Source organism: Accipiter gentilis, chromosome 8, assembly GCF_929443795.1.
Source record: "Accipiter gentilis chromosome 8, bAccGen1.1, whole genome shotgun sequence".
NCBI lineage: Eukaryota > Metazoa > Chordata > Aves > Accipitriformes > Accipitridae > Astur > Astur gentilis.
Window position 1 is genome coordinate 2,595,177 of NC_064887.1, and position 26,020 is coordinate 2,621,196.

At 42.4% G+C, this 26,020-nt stretch overlaps 1 protein-coding gene across 2 annotated transcripts in view; it reads right to left on the bottom strand.

Annotated features, from left to right (window-relative positions):
- Positions 1-210: 210 nt before the first annotated feature.
- DNAJC6 (DnaJ heat shock protein family (Hsp40) member C6) overlaps positions 211-26,020 on the bottom strand; it is a 51,690-nt gene continuing 25,880 nt past the window's right edge. For both annotated transcript variants that reach the window (XM_049808874.1, XM_049808873.1), the window contains exons 3-20: positions 25,220-25,370; positions 24,257-24,306; positions 24,002-24,150; positions 19,893-20,015; positions 17,594-17,727; positions 16,234-16,428; positions 15,706-15,823; positions 14,026-14,105; positions 13,652-13,845; positions 13,477-13,557; positions 12,141-12,587; positions 10,049-10,201; positions 8,659-8,727; positions 7,776-7,910; positions 5,972-6,232; positions 5,456-5,601; positions 3,352-3,528; positions 211-2,451 (exon numbers count right to left, since the gene is read on the bottom strand). In XM_049808874.1, the coding sequence (XP_049664831.1) occupies positions 2,350-2,451; positions 3,352-3,528; positions 5,456-5,601; positions 5,972-6,232; positions 7,776-7,910; positions 8,659-8,727; positions 10,049-10,201; positions 12,141-12,587; positions 13,477-13,557; positions 13,652-13,845; positions 14,026-14,105; positions 15,706-15,823; positions 16,234-16,428; positions 17,594-17,727; positions 19,893-20,015; positions 24,002-24,150; positions 24,257-24,306; positions 25,220-25,370 (2,765 nt within the window). In that variant the 3' untranslated portion in view covers positions 211-2,349. The remainder of the gene's footprint in view (positions 2,452-3,351; positions 3,529-5,455; positions 5,602-5,971; positions 6,233-7,775; positions 7,911-8,658; positions 8,728-10,048; positions 10,202-12,140; positions 12,588-13,476; positions 13,558-13,651; positions 13,846-14,025; positions 14,106-15,705; positions 15,824-16,233; positions 16,429-17,593; positions 17,728-19,892; positions 20,016-24,001; positions 24,151-24,256; positions 24,307-25,219; positions 25,371-26,020) is intronic.

The window sequence follows — 26,020 nt, forward strand, 5'->3', positions numbered from 1 at the left end:
ACCCAACTCTGCACTAGAGGAGCAGAGGTGTTAGTCATACACATAAGATGTTGTAGACAAAAGAAGTTTCCATTTACCATACATGGATTCATTGTTGCTTATCCAGCATTTGCAGAAAAGGTAGAAGCTTTTTTCCCCCCACAAGCACAAAACATACCTGAATAAGTTAATTTGAGCTTTTTAATGTATATACAAATGTTTTAGACCAGTCACAATTTCATTGAGTATATACTGTATTTACAAAAATTACAATAATTTAGTGAAACAGTAAACCTGAACATTGATAACCTCTGTCACTACCAGATATGACAAGAATTTTTTTTTTTCCCAAGTTAACTATTTTGATATACATACGTCCTAATACTTTCATGCATCCATAAAAACATTAGGGATGGAAGTAATCAAAGCTTAAGTGGGGTAGGGTTTCTTTTGGTAGATAAAGTTTAATGATGGATTTGTATTTTGTGAACGTATGAGTATCCAGAGTTATGTGCCATGACAAACTTGATACAAAGCTAATGTAGTTTTTATCATTAAAAAAGTACGTTATAGTAATGAGATCCTTTTTATTATATAGGCATAGGTCACAATATCTACAAATGTGAATGAGAAACAATAAACCAACAAATCACAGGAACATGGTTCACATTCCAGTTATCTCTTTAAATAAGACAAGCACATACTGGATCAAAACATTAATAAATAACATCCAGTTTGTTACTATTATCTTAAGGTCCTTTATATAAAAGGAGACCTATGTGTTGGTTTCACATTTTCAATTAATGGTAGTAAATAATGGACCAATACAACAAAAGGATGACTTTTATACAGAAAGCAATGTACTTTGACACACTGTCTTTGCAATAGGAGTTTTGCCACTTGAAAATGTAAGTGCAACAAGTGGATTGTCTTTAAAAACCACCAGCTTTAAAGACTCATATCAGATGGCACCCTGTTCCTGAAGCAGTAAATACAAATGATTTCCTGCCCATCTTCTGCATATACATGCCCTTTCAAAGCTCAAATACAGATACAACATGTTGGTAAATAAACTGCTAGCTTTAGTTATTCTACAAAAGGAGAATGCCAGAATTTGGGGTGAAGAGTGTAACTTCTTTTTTAACTAGGAAAGATGCTTCAGCTTTAGCATCAGAGATATTTCCTTGTGATATTATTGCTTTGGTCCAATATAAACTTTTATGATAATCAATTTGCATTGTGTTTACCTCAAAAAAATCAGACCTGGTCCACGGATGTCTGCATGACAGCTTGCACACCATGATCTGAAAAGTGAAGTTGCAACAGGTTGCATTCTGCCAAGAGCCTTTGCCAAGTGCTCTGGAGCTGATAAAGGCATAGAGGTGATACAAGTGGGCTGGAAAAAGTCTTCTGAATCCTCAGGAGGGGAAGTGTGACCTATAGACTAGGAAGTTTCTAGAACTTTGCAGCAGAGTTTTAGTTTGTTGATATTTCTTTTGTTTGATGGTTTCAAGCTATTGATGAGAACTTCATGGGAAATGCAGTACATGCTCATTCCTCACATTTACAAATGTGGATTCACCATTCCCCCCAGTTCCCTATCCCCCAAAGAACCCTATTCCCCCAGAACTGCTGTTTAACAAACCAACAAAGTGCTGTTTAACATCAATTAGTTGTTGCTTGCTTTAAAAGACACTTGCTCCATAATGCTGAGGAATTTCTTCTACACATTTTACTGCTGGACTGTGAGGTGAAGTACAGTATTAATGCGTAAAGCAGCAGTTCAGCTGCCACACTGATCTAACCCAGGATTCAGCTTTGTCTCTATTCGGGCATACTATACTATATGAGCAATTAAGCAGCAAATGGTGACGGTTAGAAGTGTGCCTAAACCACATCTGAGCACTTAAATTTGATAAAGTTTGATCCAAACCTAGGAAGAAAGCACATCGAAGTTTGGGCTTCACCAGCAGTTATTGAACTCAACTGAAGTGTTGCCATATCACATATCACAAAAAAAAAAAGTAGGAAATTCACCAGCTACACTGTGTCAGAGACAGAACAATTCCACCTTTTCCCAGAATGTGTTCTCTCTCACCCCACTGGAATCCAAAGAAAAATATAAAAGTTACAAGAAACTGTAACCCCGTGGCTCTCATACAGCAAGCCAGGTGGCTAGAGTTCCTCTGAGCTCAGGATTCTTGATACAAGTATAAGGACACCTTTCTCTTGTTCTTCATGATAAGTATTAGGCTCTTAGTTTTCTGAAACTTCTGAATTTCCAGCCAGAATTTGGTTGATCTGTGACATTTGTGACAAGAGACTATATAAGCACTAGCACAGGTCTGTAGTGGAGACTGAGAAAAGTACCTAATACAAGGGTTTTTGTCCTTGGTTTTCAAATTCTGACCAGGCATCATTTAGCTCCATAAATATCATCTTTGCATATTGTTCATATGGCTGCCCAGTAGCCTGGAATAAAAACAGAAAGAGGGATATCACAGCTACCAAATCAGACTACAAGAAGTTGACATTTGAGCAGCTAGATTCTCAAGCAGTTATTGTTCACTTTCCATGAATGGTTTTCACTTATTCTTTGACAAGAATAAGCTACTGTTGAGGGCTACTTACCTTGTTTTCAGCTTAAGAATTTCTTGGCTCTTCAGCTCTTCCGCTCCTCAGAGCTGATAACCCCCCCACGTGTGATAAAGCACTCAAGTCCCAAGGGCAAAAAAAATTTAATCTAGACCTTGCAAGAGGCATTTTGCCTGCACTGAAGGGAAAGAGCTGCCACCTGACACAGTTCCTTGATAAAAGCAGTATTCCTACAAACCTCTCGGCAGCCCACATCATCTCAAGCCTTGCCCACTGCCCTGAAACTCTCAGGGCCTCCATTTTGTTAGAAGTGGAAGCCTCATCATCGCCATCGGGTTTCCCAGATGGTGTCATTGCACTCCGGTTGGCAAGCATAAGCAGCAAGACCACAAGCCACGAGTCAGATAGTCAGATAAACCTGATTCTTCCGTTTTAGCAGTTTGATTTTAAGACCCCTGTCCTTTCATATGCCTTTATCACATCCTTCAACAGGCACAGTATTCTGGACTGTTGTTCACCACCAGTATGGCTCAGAGTCAAAGTGAGGGTGACAAAAGCTGAAGATCTGAATCTCTGTTGCTCGGAGCAGAGTGTACCAAGCACAGTCTTAAGGCTGGGAGCAGTTGGAGTTCTCACCTTTCAGAAACCTGCAAAAATCTTGAACTACTACTTTCTACAAAGCTGTTTGCACCAATAAATTAAGCAATCGCATTCAACATTTCATAATTAAGAGAACAGTAACAATTTCTGAACAGTGTGAAACTAGGAAAACCTCACCTTGTCAGGATGAACGACAAGCACTGCCCGCCGGTAGACCTTCTTCACTTGCTCTGGTGTGACAAGATCTGCCATACTAACAGGTTTCCACTTGGTCTCCCCTGCCCATAAGACTGTATGCATTGTGGACAGCAGGGCTCTTATATTTCTCTCTTTCCCTTCAATCCATTCCAGGACCTGGAGAGAAGAAGGTGAGTCTCAATTTCTGCATTACATTACATATTCCAGTAGAAAAAAGTGTTTTCATTTGAATACCAATGACTCCAAGGAGCATCTTGCATTTCTTTCCAAGCTTTAGAAAACCTTTGGAAGATACTTGTCAGTCTCTACTTTGTCATTCATTTTTGTATCACTGCTTGAAAAGTTAAGACACACCTTGAGCAAATCCCTGCTAAAAATACTGAGTTGGTAATGCTTATAAACAGCTGGAATAGTCAAAAGAGAAATGAAATTGTTAACTGTGTGGCTCTTTAGCAAGCTTAATTGCACATCTGAAGTAAGCTCAACTAGAACTCTGCTGTATTTGTGTATCTTCTGTGCATGTTTAAAGTCTTCTACAGACTCGTGTTGAAGGTTGGCTTCAATACAAATCTTTTTAAGCTCTAAGTCAGAACATGTGCCTATTTGCTACCTTCGACCCAGCAGTGAAATAAAGCAAAAGGCAGTCTGCTTTCCTAGATGATGTAGTCCCCCTTAGCGGCTGCCATCTTAGCCCACAGCTGGGGAAGGCAAGGAGGAAAGGGAAGTAAATGTGAAAACCAAAGCATAAATAGGTTTAAGGGTTCCAGGCTGAACTGAAGTGACTCAGTGAAATAAAATGCATCAGAGCAAAGGGAATTTTATTGGGAAGGGAGAATCAGCTGGGTGCTTCAGTGATTCGGCAGCTTGCTAGGGGGAAAATGTTACACACAGTAAGTAGTACCACATGAATCGCTGAAATTGTATAGCTTATGAATTGGGAAAACTACTGCCCACTTGATGGCCTGACAGCTGTCCGGCTTGGTTACAAGTGGCTGACGTTCATGTTCAGCATGGTTGCCGGCACACGCTTTCCAAAGGTTAAAAAAATAATTTTTAATAAATTCACTCATTCTGTTTTCTAGAAGTTTGCTTTGCTTTTGCTTGGGCTTTTCCTCTCCGTTCTGTAACCTTCTGTAATTATAATTCATAGTTTCATATTTCAAATGTAGAGCAGGACAGACCGAGTTTCCTTCCCTCCATAATAGATCTGTGGTTTGGCAGTTTATCGAGGAGAGATGAGAGAATTCCAAAGCAGGCAAGATTAATGAGACAGAGGATTAGTTCTATTAGCTGTGCCTGCTAATCAGGGCTGGAGTGATGTGGAAGACCAGCAGCCCTGACAGTAACACTGAGCAAGCCACTGTTTGCTACAGCCTGGTTTAGGACAGAAATGCAACCTTGGAGTTTTGAATCTATTCCAAAGGACGCTCGCATCTCCAGGGAAGGCATGAGAATTTATTATATGAACCAGCAGCAGGAAGTTCTCACTTTCTGCCCCAAGGCAATCTCATCATGGGGACAACATCCCCCATTTCACAAAAACCTAGGCTTGGCAGAAGGACTGGCAGAGATGGTCACTACTTTTTTTATCTGGTTTATTTGTAAGAACCTATTTCAGAACAGAGTTTTTACAAACTGATCACTTTTTTCTAAGCAGTATGTCTCATTCTGATGGGATAGTGGAGATTCTTCCAGATATTCCCCAATACCTGCAGTTTATGACTTTGTGTTTCTGGTCGCCCTAGCTCACTGCTGTCTGGCATGTGAATGGGGAGCGCAGCAGTTTATGATGCTATCAAGTTTAGACACCTACTTTATGGAAAGCAAGCAGAACAGATAGCACATGGTCCTTGGGATTCAGCAATACTGTGGAGGCCACGCACTAAAGTAAGTGCTAAAACAGGATGATAGCTTCTAGCGCTAAATGATCTGAAAGATTTGGTCTGCTGCCTGACACGTGGGATGGCTGGTGGATTACTGCCCCCTCCACCTTTCAGGGGCAGAGTTTCAAGCAGCCTCCAACATGTTGAGAAGGACAGACACGTTGAATGATTATAAGAGCATAAACAAGAATATCGCTTACTTTTAGTTTTTCAGGGTCCATCTCCTTAGCCATCTCTTCTTTTCTCATCTCAGCTATTGTTTTGGGGCCCTTCTTGTCCTTGTGAGCATTAAAACCTTGACCAGATAGTAGGTCTTCAAAATCTGCAGACACTTTTGGTTTTGAATCTTGAAAAACATGATGATTTGAATTTGTTATCACAATGCAGGTTTATTTAACACGGCTTTTCTACTCAAGCCACCCCCCATGCTTATCACTATAACAATCTCCCAGTGCTAATGAGTGTCCAGGTTCTCACAAAAGAGATATAGGCTAATGTTACTTTTTAATTATTATTGAAGCTTACCTGGCATACAGGGTTTCCCAAATATTAGCACGCTTTAGAATCTAGGACAGGACAACTAGTGTTGGACTTTATATATCATCAAATGATCAGCATGACTTACTTGCTTAGACCCTAACCCGTTAAGGCTTTGGAACATTAAAGCAACATTAGAAGGAGTCAACCTTTTGGATGCTGAACTCCAAAAAGCTTACCAACGTTAGCCGGTCCTTTTCCACGTTCGTTTTGTGCTCCCGGCATTGCTGAGAAACTCACGTTGTAATTGGGCTTGTTCTGGGGAGATGCATGAGGCATGCTTGGCTGGGCTTTGGGTTGTGCCTGCTGCCAGCCATAGCCAGCTCCTTGCTGCCAACCGCTGCCACCCATGGGCTGGGGAGAGGGTTTCTGCGGCGAGGGGGGGAATCCTCCACCCATGCCCGTCGGTGTGGTCGGTTTACTGGCAAACGAAGGGCCACCTGCAGAGTAAGGGGAAAGGAATGACGGTGAACATTAGCAAACAGGATACTGACTTGCCTTCCCAAAAGAGGGAACCTAATCAAAACCCCCCAGGCAGCTGGCCTCTATTTTCAGCTCTGCCACAAACTTATTTTTGCAACATCAGGCAAAGCCTTTCAACTTACCTGTCACTGCTCTGTAAGCTGCTTAAAAGACAACAACTGCCATTGAAGATTGCACAGGAATTGGAGTAGTGGCTCATTGGGGAAACACAGGGAAAGCTACGTGCAGCTAACTGGGAACCACAGCTGCTGTGTGTTATGGTGGCAACATCAAGTTGACCTATGTTGAAATAGTATCTCCTTATGCTGTGCTGATGTAATACTATCCCACAGAGCTGTGTGTTTCAGCACCTTATTACCTTAGGGGATGCTCCTCTGGCATAGTTTGTGGTGGGAGGTATGCAGAGTTAATGTTTTATTATTTGCGACTAACATCCACACTCAACTCTGAGCTCCGGAATGTGTCATGGAAACTGGATCAAATGCTTTTGACTTAGTAATGAACAACAAAAATGTGGTTAAATATCCTGTGGATGCCAAGTCATTTGTTTTTAAACACCATAACTTTGCTACAGAATACGTGTTTTAAAAGCACCTCAATGCTCTGACATGGCTCTTGGCATACTTTTTATTTTGCTCCTGCAGAGCAGCTAGTGATCCAGCAGAGGGAACTGGGAAACCTAATTCCAGAACCATGCTGGTACTGACGCAAAGGAGAATACAAACATCAGATAAAACCACAATGGCTTGCAAAGAGCTGAGGGCAGTGACAAAGGGAAGAAAAATCTATTTACCAGAGTCAGAGAAGCCAACATGCTGGGTTTTAAGAAAAACTTAAATAATTTGTCAGAACTGCCTTTTTAACACTGGGGTCCAGGGTTTGCTGATTCTTTTCTGAGATAAAACAAGGAAAAAATGCTTGTCTAAGTAGTCAAGCAAACAGTCCTTTGTAGCCAGGTGCAAATGAAAATGCGTTCAAACTCCACATTTAGATAGTACTGCAAATTAGAGGCAGATTAGTGAGGTTCCACACGTTTCCTCACAAAAGACAAAAATGAGTCAAGTCTAGAAAGAAACAATTCCTCAGGGACCCCAGTGGCTTTGAAGAGCCAAAGTCTCCTCCCAGGCACTGCTCCAAGGTCTGTAGCATCAGTTGTCCAGTTGGAGTTAAAACACAGAGCATCCTTAGCCAAAGACTGTTTAGAATTACGAGACAGAGGTTACACTTAACAATCCATACAGCCTACAGAGGTCCCAACAAGTAGTTAGAAGGTTTGGTTGTGTTTTTTTTTTGATGGAGGATCAGTGAAGCACAGATTTGTGAGAGCTTACAGAAAATCAGACAGAAGGGAGAGCTTGAAAGCAGCACCAACATGCAGGTAGGTTGAAAGGACCCATAGAGCTTACTCACATACCAGGCTGTTCATCCTATTTCCCTAAAACAGAGCTGGTAATTTAATTTTTTAATTATTTTTTTTTTTTTTAAATAAGGGATGCAAACCTGCTAAACTTGCTCCAAGAGTCCCCAGATCAGCAAATGGATCCAGTGTTTGGGGTTTAGCCTGATGAGTGGGAGTGCTATGGAGGGATCCTGTAGGACTGGTGGCAGCCGACTTACTTCCCACACCTAGGCCACCTTAAAGGGGAAAAAAAAAGAAAAAATAACTCCGTTTTTACCCCTATTTTACATGCATGCAGCTCTTACCCAGTGCTCAGTCACATGATGTTAGAAGACTGCTGTTAAAATTAAGTATACTATTGTCAGGTTCCTAAGCAGTCTCAACTCAGCGTTGGCCCAGACTACTCACACACCCACTCACAATTAGGATCAGCAACAAAAATGTTCCCTAGACTGTCTTCAGTGATACAGTAATTATGACAAATGGATATATTTTAAGAACCAGAAGCCTTCAGGAAACATCTTTTGGTAGGACATACATAGTCTCCCAAGATTAGAGAGAATCATGCTATTATTTATTGGCATCCCAGGAATGCATAGCACTTCCCAGGTCCTTCACGTGGCTCCACGCTGGAATAAAATACAACTATGTACACCCTCACCAAGCACTTTTCCCACTTCAGGCCCTGGTTTCTTGAGGAAAGAAACCCAGATATTTTTTTTTTAAACAGAAAGAGTTTGGTAGTCTTTAGCCAGATCCTCACCTGGACAACTGGGAGATCAGGACAACAGGTACAGCATACCTGCTGCAGTTCAGATGAGACCAAAGTCTTGATCAAAATTTTGTTGTATTAGTCAAAGTGCCAAGCAGCAGAAGGGGGAACCTGTTCACTGCAGTCACTGGTAGCATTTTCCCTCTGCCTCTCCTCTCTCAGGGCTCCTTAAGGGTTTTTTGTTAGATATCCTGAATTTTTATGATACATACCTGGTTTGTTGGCCCAGTCCCAACCACCGGAAACATCTGGCTGTATGGAAACCGTTGGTGTGCTAGAAGCTAAGCAGAATGATTACATATAAATATCTTAAAGCAGTAGAGCAAAACCAACATAATCCAGCATCTAGGAAGAGCAGGGAGCAAAGAGGAGAAACAGTATTGCGTTCACCTACCGTTTGCCAATTAGAAGTGAACTTCTTCCTCAATATGGGCATTACAAATTTAACATTTTTTTGTCATGTCATGCTATACAGAGTTAAGTGTGGAAGGACACAGATCTACAGTGTTCATTTTATGGCATCTTTGGTCACAGGCTCTATATACTTATTTATAAAAAACTTACCACCAGAATAACACATGTGGTTTTGTGTTTCTGAATACATCTCAACCCAAGGAAATATTCTGCAAGCGAAGGGCAAGTATGGAGAAAACAAATAAGGCACAGCAGCCCACACAGATGTAAACTAGTAAGAACACACACAGTCCTTCCCTTAACCCTGTATCAAATAAAAACTGTACATCTATGCAGTTCACCCTGCCAGCATTTCATTATCTGCAGATACTAGCACTGTAATTTAATAGCTCATCATGCTGGGATACCATTTAAATTACTTTCATTATTGCAGCCAGCTCCAAGTGTGACCCAACCATCTTATTCACAGAGTTAATATCCAATACCCGAGTTTGGCAAAGCAAGGATACGAACAGTGCCAGCAGCGCACTAGTTCCCTCCTTAGTCATTTTGGCTTTCCAGTGAGACTGTTGCACCCAAGGGACATGCATTAGATGATCAGACACAAACAAATTTGTATCTGAATGTGGTTCACAGAAGGTTACAACATTCAATTTTGTCATGGGGGGAGAAAGGGACAACATTTCAAACAAAAAGAAGAAAAAAGTCTAATAAAAAAATCCTTCTCTTCAAATAAGAGTCAAATTCAGCTGTGAATTTGTCCAGGGTTATTATCAGAACTAAAGAAAGCAGATGCCTGTAATTAAAATCACCAAAGGATATGTGTTTTCTCTAGCAGGCTTAATATGCCATGCTCTATTTAGCTCAATTAATGGTAGTTTGGTTCAAACGAGACCTCATAACCACAGGAATATGCAGACAGACATTCTTCATGGTCTCTTTTTTCATGTATACAAATAGCTTATTAATTAAGTATAAGACTTGAGCAAAACTGTCTCATCCTACCACACTTCAAATTATAAATATGCTTTAAGTCTGGAGACAAAAAGCTCTTTCCTGTTTGCTGGGGTTTCTGTGGTTTACAGTCATTTTATGGTAAGCATCAGTTTGTCCTTAATGGCTTCATCACTATTTAAAAGCAGCATTTTACGTTTACTTAAATGTACTAGAAGAGCCTCACTTTCTTACCCATGTGAAAGGGATCGCTGTGCACAGTTGGTGAAGGACTTCTTGTTGCTTGAAGGAAAGGATCACCAGGGACAGCTGATGAACCAAGAAAGGAACCCAGGAGGTCTGGACCAGTTTGCTTAGGGCTACTTCCAAATGGATCAAAGGCAGTGGCTGTAAAAACGTATTTGAGAAAACTAATTCATTAACTTGTGCAATGAACGTGCTTCAGGGGAAAGACACTGGTGTGTGGAGAAGAAAACCTAATACCTGCAGATAACAAATAGGAGACAGCAGGTGACTATGAGAGCAACTGGAAAATATCAGTACCCTAGCCAAATGCTAGGGGATAGAGCAAGCTACATGACTTGGTCACAGCAACACATTCGTTGATCCCATCTGTCTTTTCCAAAGAGAGGGGCTGAATTTAGGAGTAGTCAAAGTGAGTATTTAGATACTTAGACACTTCAGATGAAGTTTCAGCTTGCACATACTGCCAATACATAAGTGGATGGTAAGGGTCAGCCTGGAGCCTGGTGCAAATCCTGCTTCCTCTCCAGAGCTGAATGCAGTCCAAGATGATTTTAGGCTGTTAAAGATTACACATGTTGAGGGTAAAAGCACCATCTTTCAGAAATAGCTTTAGAAAATAACTGGTATCTTTCCTACATAGCATCACTTGTTACAAAAATCTAGTTCATTCTCAAACTCCATTTTTGATCAATTTGTTTAGCCTGCTGTTGTTCACACAAAAAAAATCCAACAAGCCCAACCAACAAAAGAAACCCCTATGAAGTCACTCCAATTCTTACTTGCCAACAAGTTTAAGGTAAAGAGCATCCTGAACAGAGATGCGATATATACTACTGTAAGAAAGATACAATCCTGACAACCTATGCATTGCGTTAATAATGCTACTCATTACTTATGTTACTCATTGTTCAGGATACTTAATAAATTACTAGTCTTCACTTATCTTGCAAGCTCTTATTTAAGTGTACTAGCAGACAAACCTCCCCAAGCCTGCAGGATTTTTTTATTCTAGCTGAGAACAGAGGACTCCATAAGAGCCTTCAGAAACTGGCTGCATGGCCGTCCTGTGGTAGGTGCCACCAGTGTCAGCCCCAGCATCGTCCAAGCCTGCACCTCCTTAACAAAATGAAAAAACACCATTTCTGTACGAGAAAGTTGGCAGGTGCTGCAAATGCTTTAAGCTATTAGCTGCTGAGAAAAAGTTAAATAAGCATACTGTGCTCTTTGAATCAGGTGCATGTTGACAATGTCAGCTCTTGAACTGTAACATAAAGGATTAGGCCAAACCAAACACAGGGAGGCTGATGCAGCTCAGTGTGGTGCACAGAGACCTGCTGTCAGATCTGGCCACTTGCTGGCATTTTGACTTTAGTAAAACTGACCGTCTCTTCCCAAGGCCCTCAGTGAATCTGAGCAGCTTAGATTGAGTTCTTCATCTGTTCACTTACATGTGATTTTTCACTTGCTCTCCTCTGTTCACTTGACCCTCCAAAAGATCCCTCTTGCTAATAGCTATTCAACCACTACTTCTGCCAGCCTGGTCTCAATCTGTCTTTGAATAAACAAAAGATCATCTTATAGTGCCTAACCTGTCTGCAGAAACAGCAGAACTGTGCAGCCATATTTCATAGTCCAGGATCAGTATCATAGCTCCAAACTCCCTGAAGTTAAAAGAGAAATTAAATTCAAACTGCTATGGGTCTACCTGAAAACCTAAGAGGCTTTTTTTTTTTTTGCATGAATACATATTCTCCTCATACGCATCACTGGACACATAGTAAGAGCAAACCAGATGATCTCCAGTGGCCATCAGTGTAAGGAGCCAGCCAAACCTTGAGTGAGCTCCAGTAGAGACTTTAGGGAACAAACTAGATAATCTGGTTTCTGTTCTTGACTGTGAAGATGCACCAACTCCTGTCTCAGAGTAAAGGAGCTGGCTGGCCTCTTGGGATCCCTCAGAGTTCTTAATTTGCATGAAACGAGTATACCCAAGAGGAATCCAACAGCCCAGAGCAGATCACCCAAGTGGGATTCCCAAAGCACGTGCCTCAAGTCACACACTAGGCATAGCCACTATTACCTTCTCCTACCCTTGGGGACGGGGATGGGGATGCCGAAGCTGCGGAACGCCGAGGAGTTGACTGCACGGATCCAGGTCCCCCCACATGGAAGACCTCCTCAGCGGTGGGCTGTCCGCTTTGACTCTGGGAACTTGGCCCGCCAACCCCAAACAAATCATTCAGCAAGTCTGAGTTAGAGAGAGCAGCAGTGGGCTGCGAGGGAAAACTCTTGCTCATAGGGCTACCGTCCAGGCCCAGCAGGTCCACGTCTTCAGGCGGAGGTGGTGCCGGAGGCTCTTGCTGCTTTTTGCTGTGTTTTGGTGTCCCATGAGGCTTGTCACCGCTGGCATTACTGTGCTGACTGGAAAGGGACAAGAGTTCGTCATCTGACTGTTCGCTTTCCTCATGCACCAACGCTGCTCGATCCTCTGAGGTGGGGTGAGAGCTACTTTTGTCAGATTTCTGATCTAAACGATGATTAAAGATAAAATTAGGTAGCTGTTAGTTTTGTCATCACAGAGGTCCCGTAAAAATCAGCTTACAAGCAGAACAAAAAGCTACCGAGAATATCACAGCAGCGTTTTGCTAGATTTTAAAACAAGAGTCCTTTGCAAAGATTCCCTTAGAGTCTTTGCTGGTCTGTATTGTAAGGAGCCAGCTTTATTGACCAGGAAACAAAGACAGGGGTTAATTGACTCTCCTCAAGCCTGAAGAGTCAGCAAGCACAACGCCCAGAGAGGCAAACTGAATGAGTTTCTGGGTTAGGACCAAGCATCCAGGATGATCTCCAGCCATGCCTCAAAATCCAGGCAAAACAAGGCTCATTGTAAAGGACTAGTGCCACAAACCACCCTCCTAGCTGTGCCCACAAGGATCGCTTACACCAGGATCCTACCCAATGCAGCACTGATGCCAGAGGAGGAGCGCTGCGTTCAGCAGTGCTGTGGGATTTTCAAGATGGTCATTCAGCATTATCAAACAGCCTCTCGGACAAACACCCTCGGTGCTATGTTCTCACAGCACTTTATATAAAGTGCAACATTAGGAAAAAGCAGCTTAAGTTTGGTTTTAGCATCAAGGAGGCCTTGGGCGAAGCTTTGCACCAGAACTATGTCAATAATTGTCATATACAGCACAAGCAGGCAATGTTTGAAGAGGACATTGTAGGAAATTCATTCCCACTCAATTGCAACAGAAGGGTGTGACCAGCAATATATTGTGATCTAATGGGAAAGACATGTTACAATCAGATCCTTCAGCCTGACTCTGTGCTCCAGGGAGGGGAGGAAAAAAAAAAAAAAAAAGTTGTTTATCTTGTTCGAAGCAGATTTTGCTTTGAAGACCAAGCCTGCATACCTTGCCAGCTGAGAGATGAGAAGAATGCACTCTGTCCAACATTTCTTATGTTATCCTGGGGTGAATCAGTGGGACCTCTACCTGCAGCACAGAGCACCAAATAAATGAAATCAAGCAAGACAAAGTTCAGCACACAGGTAAGCATGTAAATTGAATAAATCTGTGCAGCTTTTACCTGCCAAAGCAAGAGTGTCCTGATGCTCCTGATGAGAGGAGAAGAGAATGGTTGGATTGATATCTTTTGTTGTGAAGTTCTCCCACGGGGGAGTTAATTCCGTTTGTCTATCAGTAGACTGTATTTCTATGTCCAGTATAACATGAAAGAGCTGAGGATATTTGTCTGGAGAGTCACAGGCATCCAGTTCAGGCCTAAATGGGGACAAGAGTTGTACAGTTAAAAAGGAGGGAATATTTCTGCAAAGCTATTTAAAGTATTTCAATATATGCGTGTACACAGGCTTTTCACATTTCATCTGTGAATATTCTCCTTCAGCCTTCACAAGGCTTTTATGCTTCAGGTTTGATTAATGTTCAGCTTAAAATACTCACTTGGTGAATTTTAGTGTGGTTGTTCCCAGGGCTATGAATCCAGTATGAAATTGAATTTGGAATATTTGTGTGTTGGTCATCTGAAAAAAAACCACCACAGAGCACCAGGTTGAACAGGTACTTAAATTCATGAACTTAAAATATTTGTTTATAGCACATGCAGGTAATTAAGTCTACCTGACTACCAGTTACTATATAGACTAATCATAACTGCTATATAAGCTAATCCATTCTGCTTATTCTACAAAAAGCAGAGCTTTTTCTTCTCAACCCCAAATGTTTCCATCTGCCTCAATCCCTGCTGCTGCTGCCTCCATATAAGCTGAGTGCCTTCACAGCAGTCAGGAATATGCCTGCTTCCCCTGCTTGTCCTTATTTCTGGGATCTACCTGACACTTTAGCAGTTAAATGAAACCGATACCCATTTCCACCGAATACACTAGAGCAACAGGTTTGTACCCCAGTAAGACCATTTCACTCACAGTAGAGGTTTCAGGAAAGTGTCATCTATACAGCAAACAGCACCAATAAATTAAAAAGAAACACATTCATTTGTCACTCTGCAACATGAATATTAAGGTTTCAAACATATCACCAGGAAAATGATCAAGATCCCAGATTAAAGTATCAGTTCGAGAAGGCAGCCATCCCACCCAGCTGGTTGTGAGAGTCTGGGAACTGCTATGCCTGACCAGCCATGCAGCACCCATCTGCAGGGAGCAAATGAAGTGGTATTCAAAGCGGGTGGGATAAAACTTGGTTCTTCCCTCCCATTTTGTGCTTTAAGTCACTACAATTTAAACAGGTTATTTCAGAGTGAGCCAATTAACCCTCATCACTACAAAAGTTAATGGAGCAACTTGGGGTGTGACAACTACTCATTCAGTTCTTGCAGATCCAAATTTTCTAGTCTGATCAGACTGCATTTCCAAATTCATCTTTCACAATTACAAGAGCCAGAGAACAGTATTTTAAAGTCAGTCTCAAGGCCTAGAACAGCAGGGACCAATATGTATTTTCACCTTCAGTACTGTTACGATGTTATAGAAAGGAGACAGGGTGTGCTCACTCCAGCACTCCCCTATGCTCCGTCCCCAGTTTCCAGTGTCTCCCATTTCTTTCATCTGCTAGTATTAAGAGGCTTTTTGGCTATGAAGAGGGTGGCTGTCTGACCAGCTTGTGGCTTAAACGTTCTTTCCTATCCCCATGACTAGCAAATCCACACAAACTGACTTATTGCCCTAATGACCAAAAAAGGTGAAGGCTGCTCTAGAGGAAGCAAAACAGACACCATGCAGGAGCAATGGCTCAGTAAGTCATTCTAATCTCAGCAGAAGAAAATCTTCTTCCATCTTCTTAGAATGCGTAGGTAGAGGCTTTGGTGGTGGTTTGCCCTGAGCTGGTTATTGATGGCCGGTTCCCGTCTTCTACATCAGCTGGAAGGATCCTACACTCTATCAGTAGAAACCATCCCCATAAAGAGATACCAGAGGCATCATGGACTTCTCTATATGCAGTGCTTTGTTTTCACTTGGCAGTGCTCAGATTTGTGTTATGTCTACTGCCAAGTAAGGAAACTTTCATCACAAGTGCCACGTGCATTCTTAGGCCCCATATTTAGCCACCTCTTAGTTAGCTACATTGCCTCTACCACACAAGAGAAGTTAAACGAACTCCTACTTTTGCCTGAAGGCGTCCGCCAATGGTTGATCTCATATGGTAGACAGAAACAACAACATCTCCGTGGACAGTGGCTCCCAGTGGAATTAGGACTTTCCCTTCTTGCACACGGTATTCTCTTTGAGGGGAAGAGAAGAAAATCCATAGTTAAGCTCCCCATCCACAGTGCCATTACCACCCATCAACAACGTCAACATAAAAGCTATCATCTCATCCAGGCCAAGCACACAGGAGGTATGTTCAGTGCTCTGCTTAGTGTTAGGCTTAGATGGAACAGAAACATTTCACAGGGGAAACCAACACAGCACTGAACTACCTCTATTAAGGTATCCCACAGCATGACAACTTCAGACTCACTCTGGCCATTTATTTCAACACTAGGCACCAACTTGCAATTAATATATGCACTCCTTCATTTATCAGGCTGTCTGGCAATGACTGCAGCACAGATGTTAGACACAATACAGCAAAATGCGAGCCTCCTTTGCACTAAGGTCCTAAGGATGGTAGGAGATCACAGCAACTCACTTCATTCTTTCATACTCCTGGGAAGTTGTAAGGATTCTGGTTTCTCCGCTGAGAATGTCGCAGAAGGGCCGGCAGCCATTTCGTTGCTTGTTGAAACAGGGGACGGGACTGAGGGTGACTGACTTGATAGTAAGTGGTTTGCAGTGAGGAATGACGGGCTTGTCTGCTATTAGATCACAAATGTATCCTATGTATCTGCAGACAGAGAAAGCCATTACTAAAATCTCCATCCCAGGTGACCAGTTTTCATTCTGTACTTGAAGTCTGCCTGGAAATCCAGCAAAAGTGTGATTTTTTCAGAGTTCCAGGACTGGAGTTTCCATGTACTCCAGCACCCTTGCAGCTGGCACAAAAGCTACACTTCCATTTCTATTTAATTACAAGAGAGCTCAAGAGGAAGGAAGCTGGCCTTCAGCTCTGAGCTGAAGACCATTTCTCCTCACCTTTTAGAAGAGAAGGTGCTGAGCAATGTTTTTTCTGGTTTACCAGTAGAAGTTTGCCTTCTATTTTACATGCACATAGCAGATGAATTATTCTGTTAGTCATGTACTAAAGTACCATTATTATTATTACATACATAGCACTATATCTTTGGTTTGCTCTGTTAGGCAGTTTGTCCTCTGCTTAATGGAAACTGTAAAAAAAGACATTTTTACAGTGTAAACCCCTGTAAGGATGAAGCTGACACAGAGACAGGGATTCACCCAGGCCCTGTTAACTACAGCTTCGTCAGCTTTCCTGAACTAGTGAGCAAGGCTATTGTAATATTTGACTTTGTTCCTCCATTACTGTTATATCAATGCGGGTAAAATGGAAGTGGCCATAAACATCAGTTAGGACCTGTCAAAGCCAAGTACCATGGCTAATGCATGAGTACTGCTCCTGCTGCAATAGGAATTCTGGAGTTGTCAGTTTGTCAGCTCCTGCCAGCGCCTTCAGGCTGCTCTGGGTGGAGAGACTGGGGCATGCAGCACATACACCCTTCAGGTCACATGCATTGTTTTATAAAATAATAGAATCATTCAAGATTGGAAGAGACCTCTGAAAATCATCTGGTCCAGCTCTCTGCTCAGAGTAGGACCAACATCAAAGCTGTATCTCAGAATTGGATTATGCTGCTGGGGCTGATACCCAGCCAAGGATCTCCAAGGACAGAGATCCCACAGCTGCTCTGGACAACCTGTTCTAGTGCTTGATCACCACTTTACCACTTATTTCTGGAGAACAAAGTGAAACCCGAATGCCTATCTCAGCCTAGGGGCTAGGAACACATTGCCAAAATGCACAAAACAGGTACTCGGGCAGTTTTTAGTGTGAGGAATAGAGCCCGCTTGCATAGAGTTTAGCCAGTATACTCTACCTCCTGTGAGATGGCCACAGAACAATTCCAGGTCTCTTTGTGTTTAGCAACTGCATAGCAGGGCCTGGATTAGAGAAGAGGTGACAGAAACAGAACATCGCACTGACCAGAACTGCTGAGGCTGCACGGCCATCCTGTTAAGGAAAGGGGCGGGGGGAGAAAAATGTGTAAGTATCGGAGACATCCTTTAAATTTCAGCACAACACTCTCCACTCTTCCTTAAATCACATAAAATAATTCTCCAGAAAGACTACGATTGAGAATGCAAGATAATGAGAAATTTTCAGTGCTCTGTCATTTGTTTAATGCCTAGGACTTCAGTGAGCAGCACTGGCCTGGATCAAAGCTAAGATAATATCCAGTAAGCAGCCAAAGCTGAGCATGGTTTAGACTTGTTTTGAAAGCCCAGAAGTATATTTTGTCTACAAATGTTGGTGTTTCATGGCTGTTCCCAAGCTGTAATATTATAATTGTATTTCAAACATAGGCATGGAACTGACAACAGGTATCAGAGTACACCCATCCCACAGATACAGGCAGTGGTCTAATAGAAATTTAACCTAGAAGAGTCCACAAACAAAAAAATCCAGCCCAAGGCTCTCTCACCCAACACCTCCACAGCCCTCAACTCACAGACTGCTCCTGAACAAGTCTACGTTTCTTTAGTGTGACTAAGGGGGAAAAGTATGTTTGCCGAGTTGGACTGATAGACCAAAAATACAGAAAGAGCAGGAGAGAATCAACATATCCCCAGTTCCCCAGGTCCCTGCTATACCCAGGAACATATGAGGTCATGAGCTGTTTGGACCATACCCCAGCTCTGGCGAGCCAAAGAAAAAGAAAAAGCCCTTCCACCACCTTCCACTAAAATCCAGGTCCGATGCCTGCTTAGTTTTGGACACATATTCACGGTGCAGCGATGGGTACGAGAACCTGCTCGTTACTACCAGAGTACCATGCCACCCAGCTCATCTCCCACTTGCTGAGGGGACGGAAGATCCCAGAAGTCAAGACATTTACAAGAAAGAAGTGGGAAACCTACTGCCCCATCAGGCAGGCACTCACCCTCAAAGTCTGAAACAAGTTAAAAGTTATACAGGCTCCTCACAATTACTTATTTCAGGCACCTTTTAGGCACTCCAGCCATATATACCATAGGATTTGCCATACCAGAGCTGACCCAGAGCCCAGTAGCCCGCTGAGCCTGACCACATACTCAAGGTTGACAGACTATTTTTTTTTTTTTTTTTTTTTTTTTTTTTTTAAGGTTTAGCCCCTGCCAATTGCTTCTGAAAAGATCTCTCTACAAAGTCATCTTCTGCAGGCTTCTTAGAAAGTGTTGAAAAGGACTCCCTGTCCTTTACAGCATTATCCTGATATTCATTACTCAAAGGACAGTAAAGGAATTTGATTCTTGAGCTAGATTTTCAGGGCTGGAGGCATCAAATGCATCTTCATCTCTGAGTGGCATTTATATCCTGCAGCCACTGGCTGTACTGCACAAGGCAGAAATGCCAGACCCGTATGTAAGGTCTGTGCAGTTTTGGATCAGTCATTTCCTCCGTTCCTTCCAGTTTATGCTGATCAGCACTGACAGACTCCTGGATCTAATTTATGCTCTAGGAGCAAAACAGAACTCTCCTTTCGTGCATTACCGTCAATATTAAAGGTTGTATGGGGTAAATTACAAGTTAGTCATACAGAATCACGCCACTGTCACGCGTCCCATCTACACGTTGCCCAGTACCGAATAACCCTTAAGGGGGACTTAGCAAGTGTTTCAGCTGTGGTGCACAGAGAGGAGCAGAAGGCAGCTGGACTTCTTCAGCCAGGCCTGACCGCAAGACACTTCAACAATCTCAGTTTCACAGTTCAACAAAACTCCAAGCTATGTTTTTTCTCCCCAGTGTCCATCAGTAACCTTCAGTCTAGAGGCTGCATTTTGTCCTGCGACTACTTACAATAAAATGCAATGCCACAGCATGCTGACAACTCAGAGTCGGTTCTCAGGTGAAGTTCAAACCTTTTTGCTACTCGTCACCTCTAGTAGTCCACTGCTAGAACGATTGTGACCTCTCTTGTTTTGCATTCCTGCTTCTCGTTCAGTGTTAGGTCTTCCAGCTTAGCTATGTAGCTGCACATGGAAGATAACATCCCTTTCTATGGTGGTCCATTTTACTACATTTCTTTTTCTTTTAAAAGTTGTCACCATCCTTGTACACAGACTCCAGACATGCAACGTGCAATACGATTTATGACTCATAGGTCTAAAACTCTGGTTACTTTCTGGTGTACTTACCATGCAGTGGATGACACACACATTTTTGGGGTTCTGCTGTAGCCAGTTGTGCATGTTCTTACAGACGGCGTAGAGGTTGTGCAGACTGGGCGCTTGTCGTACTGGCCAGCTACATTCGGATACCTGCAAGAATCACAGGATGAACAAAAGCCAGCTTCATAAGAGCATTAAGCAAGGCATGCTTTTACAAATGCTTTCTGCCAAGAAATGTACTTCTCTTTTACAACCTAGAGTTATGTGCTTGAAAACTACTCCATCTCTTCTCATGCATAATTCTGCTCTCTAGACTTTCATGAATTATGAAGAGACAAACAAAAAAAGAATTCTCAATTAAATAACATAATATTGATCTATTGTCACTGACTATACATTTTAAAAAATTTACATTCCAAGTCAGATTATCTTGAGTGGCCTTTCATAACACCCCAGTCTTGCAGCAGCGCATTGATTTCTGCTATGTCTAAAGCCTTTGTCCAACTTATCCTTTGAAAATCAGAGCTATAGTTTTTAGGGAAACTGAGCATCTCTTGATCTTGGTCATTTTGTGTCATAGGATTTTCAAGCCCTGTTTGACAGATATTACACTGACAAAAGGGAAACTTCTGTTAAAATAAAAAAACCTCCATACCTGAATAAGTATAGTTAAGATGTGAGCCAGAAAAATGAATGACTTCTTAGAGCGAAAAAACCCGCAAATCCTAAAGTATGCCTATTTACTATTCACCGATGTACTAGTTCTGAGTCATAACACTTATCTCAAAAACAGTCCTTGCAGTCTCAAACAGCGCATCAAATAGCTTTCTACAGACATCTCCATTTCATCTGGTATTAGTCAAATTATCTTTTTAAAGGACATTTCTGACTAGAAGAAATGTAAAGGCAAAACATCACGAGGCTTGTCCTCAGACAAAGAGCTGGTTCTTTCTCTTGGCTGACATTTGGATCCTGCTTAATGAGAACCAGGGGGAGGAAAGAGATGGTTTGCCCAGATGTTCTTAAACAGCCATATGATTTCCATACCTGACCGTTTCATCTCTCAGAGGAAGAAAGCGCTCCAGGTTTCATAAAACTTGTATTTAAGGTTCTCCCTTACATACACCTGCACAACATCTTACAGCAGAAATGGGAATCCTGACTCCAACCGGAGAACTACCAAGCTGTGTTTTCTCTCCGACGACACCCAGAGGACACAGGGACAGAGCGAGCAGGCAGCACTGCCTAACCCAGCGCATCCATCCTGCTGCCAGCCTTCCTGAGCTGGCAGACCTCCGCTTAACATTTGGGAGATTTTTTTCTCTGATCTAATGTCTAATTAGATACTTGTCTAATTAGACTCATGAAGGCTTTTGGTCTCCACAGTATCCTGAAATTCAGCTGTGCACTTGGTGAGCAAGCGCAGGTTTGCACTGTAGAAGCTACCCAGTAAGTCAATCCGTGCTCAAGCTTTGGAAGGCAGTGAATGCCCATTCCCTATTTATCCTCTCCACAGCTTTCTCCTCATCCCCCATCTTCTCCTGTCTCGAGAGCTGTAGTTCATTTCATTCCTTCTGTCGCATACACTGTTTTCCCTTGCCTACTCATTTTCTGCACATTTTCAGGAAGGGCCGAGGGGACACAAAACACGCAAAGCTTCACGACGCAGTAACCCCCAGTGCAGGAACAGCCAGCGTTCGCTCTCTGTTCCGCAGACCTGACAGTGCATGCACTGCTGCATTTATGGGGCCATTGTAAAATCTAAATTACAGGGCGATCATAAACATTTATTCAAGTCTTTAATATAGCCAGAGTACTGATGCCATAAGTGACACATTATTTTATATTATCACGTCTATTATTTTATATTAAGCAAAAGTCTCCTCCTCCCAACCCCAACTACTTGTGTGCCTCCAGAAGCCTGCTGCAAGATCCACTTGCAGTTAGACCACCAAAACACAATTCAAATTCCCAATGGCTGTTTAAAATTAATAGGACCAGTGACCCTTTCACTGATGATTTTCAGAACAGACCTCACAATAACACACTGTCAAGCATCTGGAAAAGCCATTACCACTTACCAAGTAAATAATATACATTTCCCCAACAATCCATAATTATATATTTACTTTGCCTATAATTACACATCTGCCTGCTGGTTCGCAATTAGGAAATTAAATACGCCCTATGTAACATTTTATTTATCTCAAACATAACCTCACCACCACCCATGAAAGACAACCTTACAGAAAAGTAACAGAAATTCTTCTAGAGCTTTGGAAATAAGCAGCACCAGTCAAGAACGTGACCCATCAGGGACTTCGAAGTTGGGTTTTGTTGTTTACCGCTAGATTTGAGTTACATGTTTTCAAACTGCTCACGTGTCCTTGAGCGGCCGTGAGCTCTCCTCTCCTGCTGGGGAAGCAAGCCAGGGGGGACAACAGAGCACAACCAGACCTGAGCTGCAGGTTTTAGCGTTCATAGTCCCCTCTCGTCCTCAACAAACCGGGCGCTTGGGGCTTCGTGCCCTGCACAGCCACGTCAGGGCAGGAAAATCACCCAACAGGACATTAACTTTCATGTCCCTCCTGTGCCTCTATGCAGCAAAAAGTGACCTACTTTGATCTTAGGAAAAAAAAAAAGTTTTAAAGATAGGAATTAAAAAACCTTTCACTTCAGGAGAACAAGCGTGTGGCTCAAAATTTCAGCTCATCTGGCATCCTCATCCAGAAAATACTCTTAACATGATTTTACCTCCTTGATAGCCCATTAGTATTCTTTTCCCCAATATAGATGAAGTTCAACCTCATATTTATAATTGTTTCATCTGATCTCATGTATTGTGTTGAGCACATTCTGTTTTCCTGAAAAGTACTTGGAGTCAGTGTTTCTTAGCCCATAACCTGAAAGTACAATATTTTATTGAAAAATACATAATTTTCTTCCTGTGTGTGTCAAGGCAATAGCTTACAAAGCACCTAGTCATACTTTGAGAGTGACACACAAAGTCATCCGTTAAGCTGTTGGGTCAGGTAGGAGCTAAAGCACAGGGGATGGAGAAGTTATGGCCAGATCAAGCAATATACCAACACATGTTTAATGCTGGCCTTTCAAAAGTAGATCGGTCTTTCCTCTCCCACCAACAGCAACAGTGAGGCACCAGAACCAAGCGAGACGGAAGATTCAGAGCCCTTGCTATATTTTAATTAGTGTTTCCCATTCATTTGCTTATATTTGAAGTCATGGCTGGTTACTGATTGCTGCTGAGAAACATGCTTCAAATGTGACTGAGTGATTTCTGGTGATCATAGCAATTGCTGAAGATCGATTCAGCTATACCTCAAATTAAAATGAAACAAGGCTTATGCAGCATGAGATTCACTTTCCCTGATGGAGGGTTAAGCCTGGGCAACAAAAACCAAGAAATTAAAAAAAAAAAAAAATAAAAAGAAAAGCCATCACTCCCTTGTGGAAGAGGGAAAGAACAGGAAGTTTTCTGAAAGATTAGATCTAATCTTGCATTTCAACAGCAGTATTTTGTAGAGATTTCCTCTAAAAGCCATTAATGAACCAGAGCCTTGCAATGCTCCCGTATGCTGTTCTGGTTTTAGAGAAGGAAACTGGGGCAGAGAGTGGAGGTGGGTTTTTAAAGTCATACACTAATGGAAGAGCCAAAATGCCCCTTCGATCCAGTTTCCAGTCCTGTGCTTTGCCTGCTAAGGGTTCCTGGTTGATTAAAGCACAACTGAAAGACTGTTCAACATGAAAATAATCATCCTTCTTTTATTGGTAATTTCATTCAAAGCACTTTCGTTTTACTCCTTATTTCTCTGCAGCAGCTTCTAACAGCTACGTAGGAGCCAAGAGCAGCACAGGCTCAACTTCGGAGCCTATGCGAGTAAGTTACATTGCACTAACACAAACATTATGCCCTGAACATTCCAGCTCTTTAATCCCCATGGTCCCAGACATCAGCTAAAACCCAGAAACGACTGCAGCAGCTTAGAAACACCTATAATTCCTTTTTCATCTTCTTACATTCTGCCACGCTCAGGATAGACAGAAGTAGAACCCAGTGCCCCTTTTCCCAAGAAGTTTCACCGCCTGCTCTTGTTAACCTGTCGGAAAACACTCACCCGGTTGTGAAACTTGGCACTGCGATAATACTTGGGTGACAAGTTGAAGACTGTGTAGTGGTCAGGATGTCTGGAATCCAAAAATGTCCGTACATCTTCAATGTGGTTCCTGAATCCCAGCTCAACGCCTTCAGCCGGAAAAGACATCACTAGAAACGTAAGAAGAAGCCAGGGTGAGCGTGCACCACAACGTGTTTATGGACTTCTGAGCCTTGGGATACCACAAGTTGTATTTATCCAATAAGCAGTACTTACCTATGATTCTTGAGGTAATATATGAAATATCTAGCTCCCCCTTGGTGTAACTAAAAGAAGACAAAGTAGGAGACAGACATTATGCACATGTTTACAGAAGACAGCACATTAGAGGAACCAGGAGAAGAGTGTTTTCCCACAAAGATCTACTTGTGACAGAAGGAAAGAACAATCTTAAAACCGATTCTTTGTATTTTGTCATCATGCCTTAAGAAGAGGGTGCAAACAGCTTCCTGCAGACAGCAACCCAGCCTTCCTTTCTACATACACAATTAACTGGATGCAGAAGCTTGCAAGAAAGGTCCCTTTTCCCTTTTGTCATTAATTTTCAGTGCCAGTTTTCAGGAGAGATCTCCAGTAGTTTGCCACTTTGCAGATCCCTCAAAGCCTCTGAGGTCTTGCCTGCATTAAGTTTCTTTAATTTATTGTAGCCCCATCTCGCTCAGAGGCAGGCAGAGTGCCAAGCACAGGGGACACCCTCAGCAGAGGTAGCCATGGCAAAGTCACCTCAGCTCTTTCTTCTACTCAAAAGGTGGCTATAGTGAAGGGAACAGTTGCATCAGCAAGAAAAGTCTGCTTGCACAGCAAAGGGAAGGCATACAAAATGAGCCAATTTTCAGTGACAAAATATTTTAGTGGTGGCCGAGTAGAAGGACCCCACAGGGGTCAATGAAGGAATCGGAGACCAAATGCCCCACTTTCACTGGGGGGGTGCTTTTCCAGATTTCAGGACGTTGATGCTCACTTACTATGAAGCTTAGATTTTTTTTACTTTGGTTTTTCTGCTTCCTTGAGGCCAAATACCAATTATGAGACAGAATCAAAGAAGTCGCTTGTGATTTTCACCTCTTTCCCCCATTAGGTTAGCTGGAAGTTGTGCTGCGCTAGTTAAGGCGGCAGCTCAGGCTGGCACTTTGCAGCTAGAGATTTTACCTGCGTTAGGCAGCTTCAGCTGTACTGTACCTGGCAACAGATTGCATGACCTTTGAAGATGTATCCTTCAGGGTATCCTTCAGGTTATCCTTCAAATTGCTGAAGAGTCTCCCTGCTCCTCCTTTCACCATATCTAGCAATCCTCCCCCATAGCTGGACTCCATGTCTGGTGACGAGGCACCTTCAAGTACAACAAAACCAAAGCCAACATCACTTCTTTGGAACAAATCCACAGCGCCAACCAGCTCCCTGCTCTATTCAGACCAAACGCTGCTGCATGTCAAGCGTAGGGAAAAAAGTAGTTTTACTTATTAAACTCATGATTTTCTTGATATGAGAGATGGCACATTCTGGCCAGCTGGGCTCAGAAACCGTCACCGACTCTGAGTTGTATGTAGGTTGACTGTTTAGTATCAGTACAATACAGATGACCGCCATACAAGCTCCCTCACCTCTCAACCCAACCCAGAGCAAGACCAGCCCTTCAGCATGCAGCTAATTTGCAGATCATAACCAAGACAAATCAACAACCACCTCCACAGAGGTAAGAGAAAGGCACTAGTATATACAACAGTTCTTCAGCCCGTCACAGCTGCCAGTTTGACTGCAGCTGGGCGACTAAAGGTTGTCCTATGACTATCCATTTCTATGGAAATAGAAGTCAGAGTGATTTTAAGTCACTTAAGAGCCCAGTTAAATTTGCTTGAGTGGAAGAAGATAAAAGTTCGGTTTGGTTTTTTGGGTTTTTTTGTGAGAAAAGAAGGAAGCTCAGAAATTAAGCTTTCCAGCTGAGAATGAGAACCTTTTTGGATATTTGTTTGTTTGCAGCAC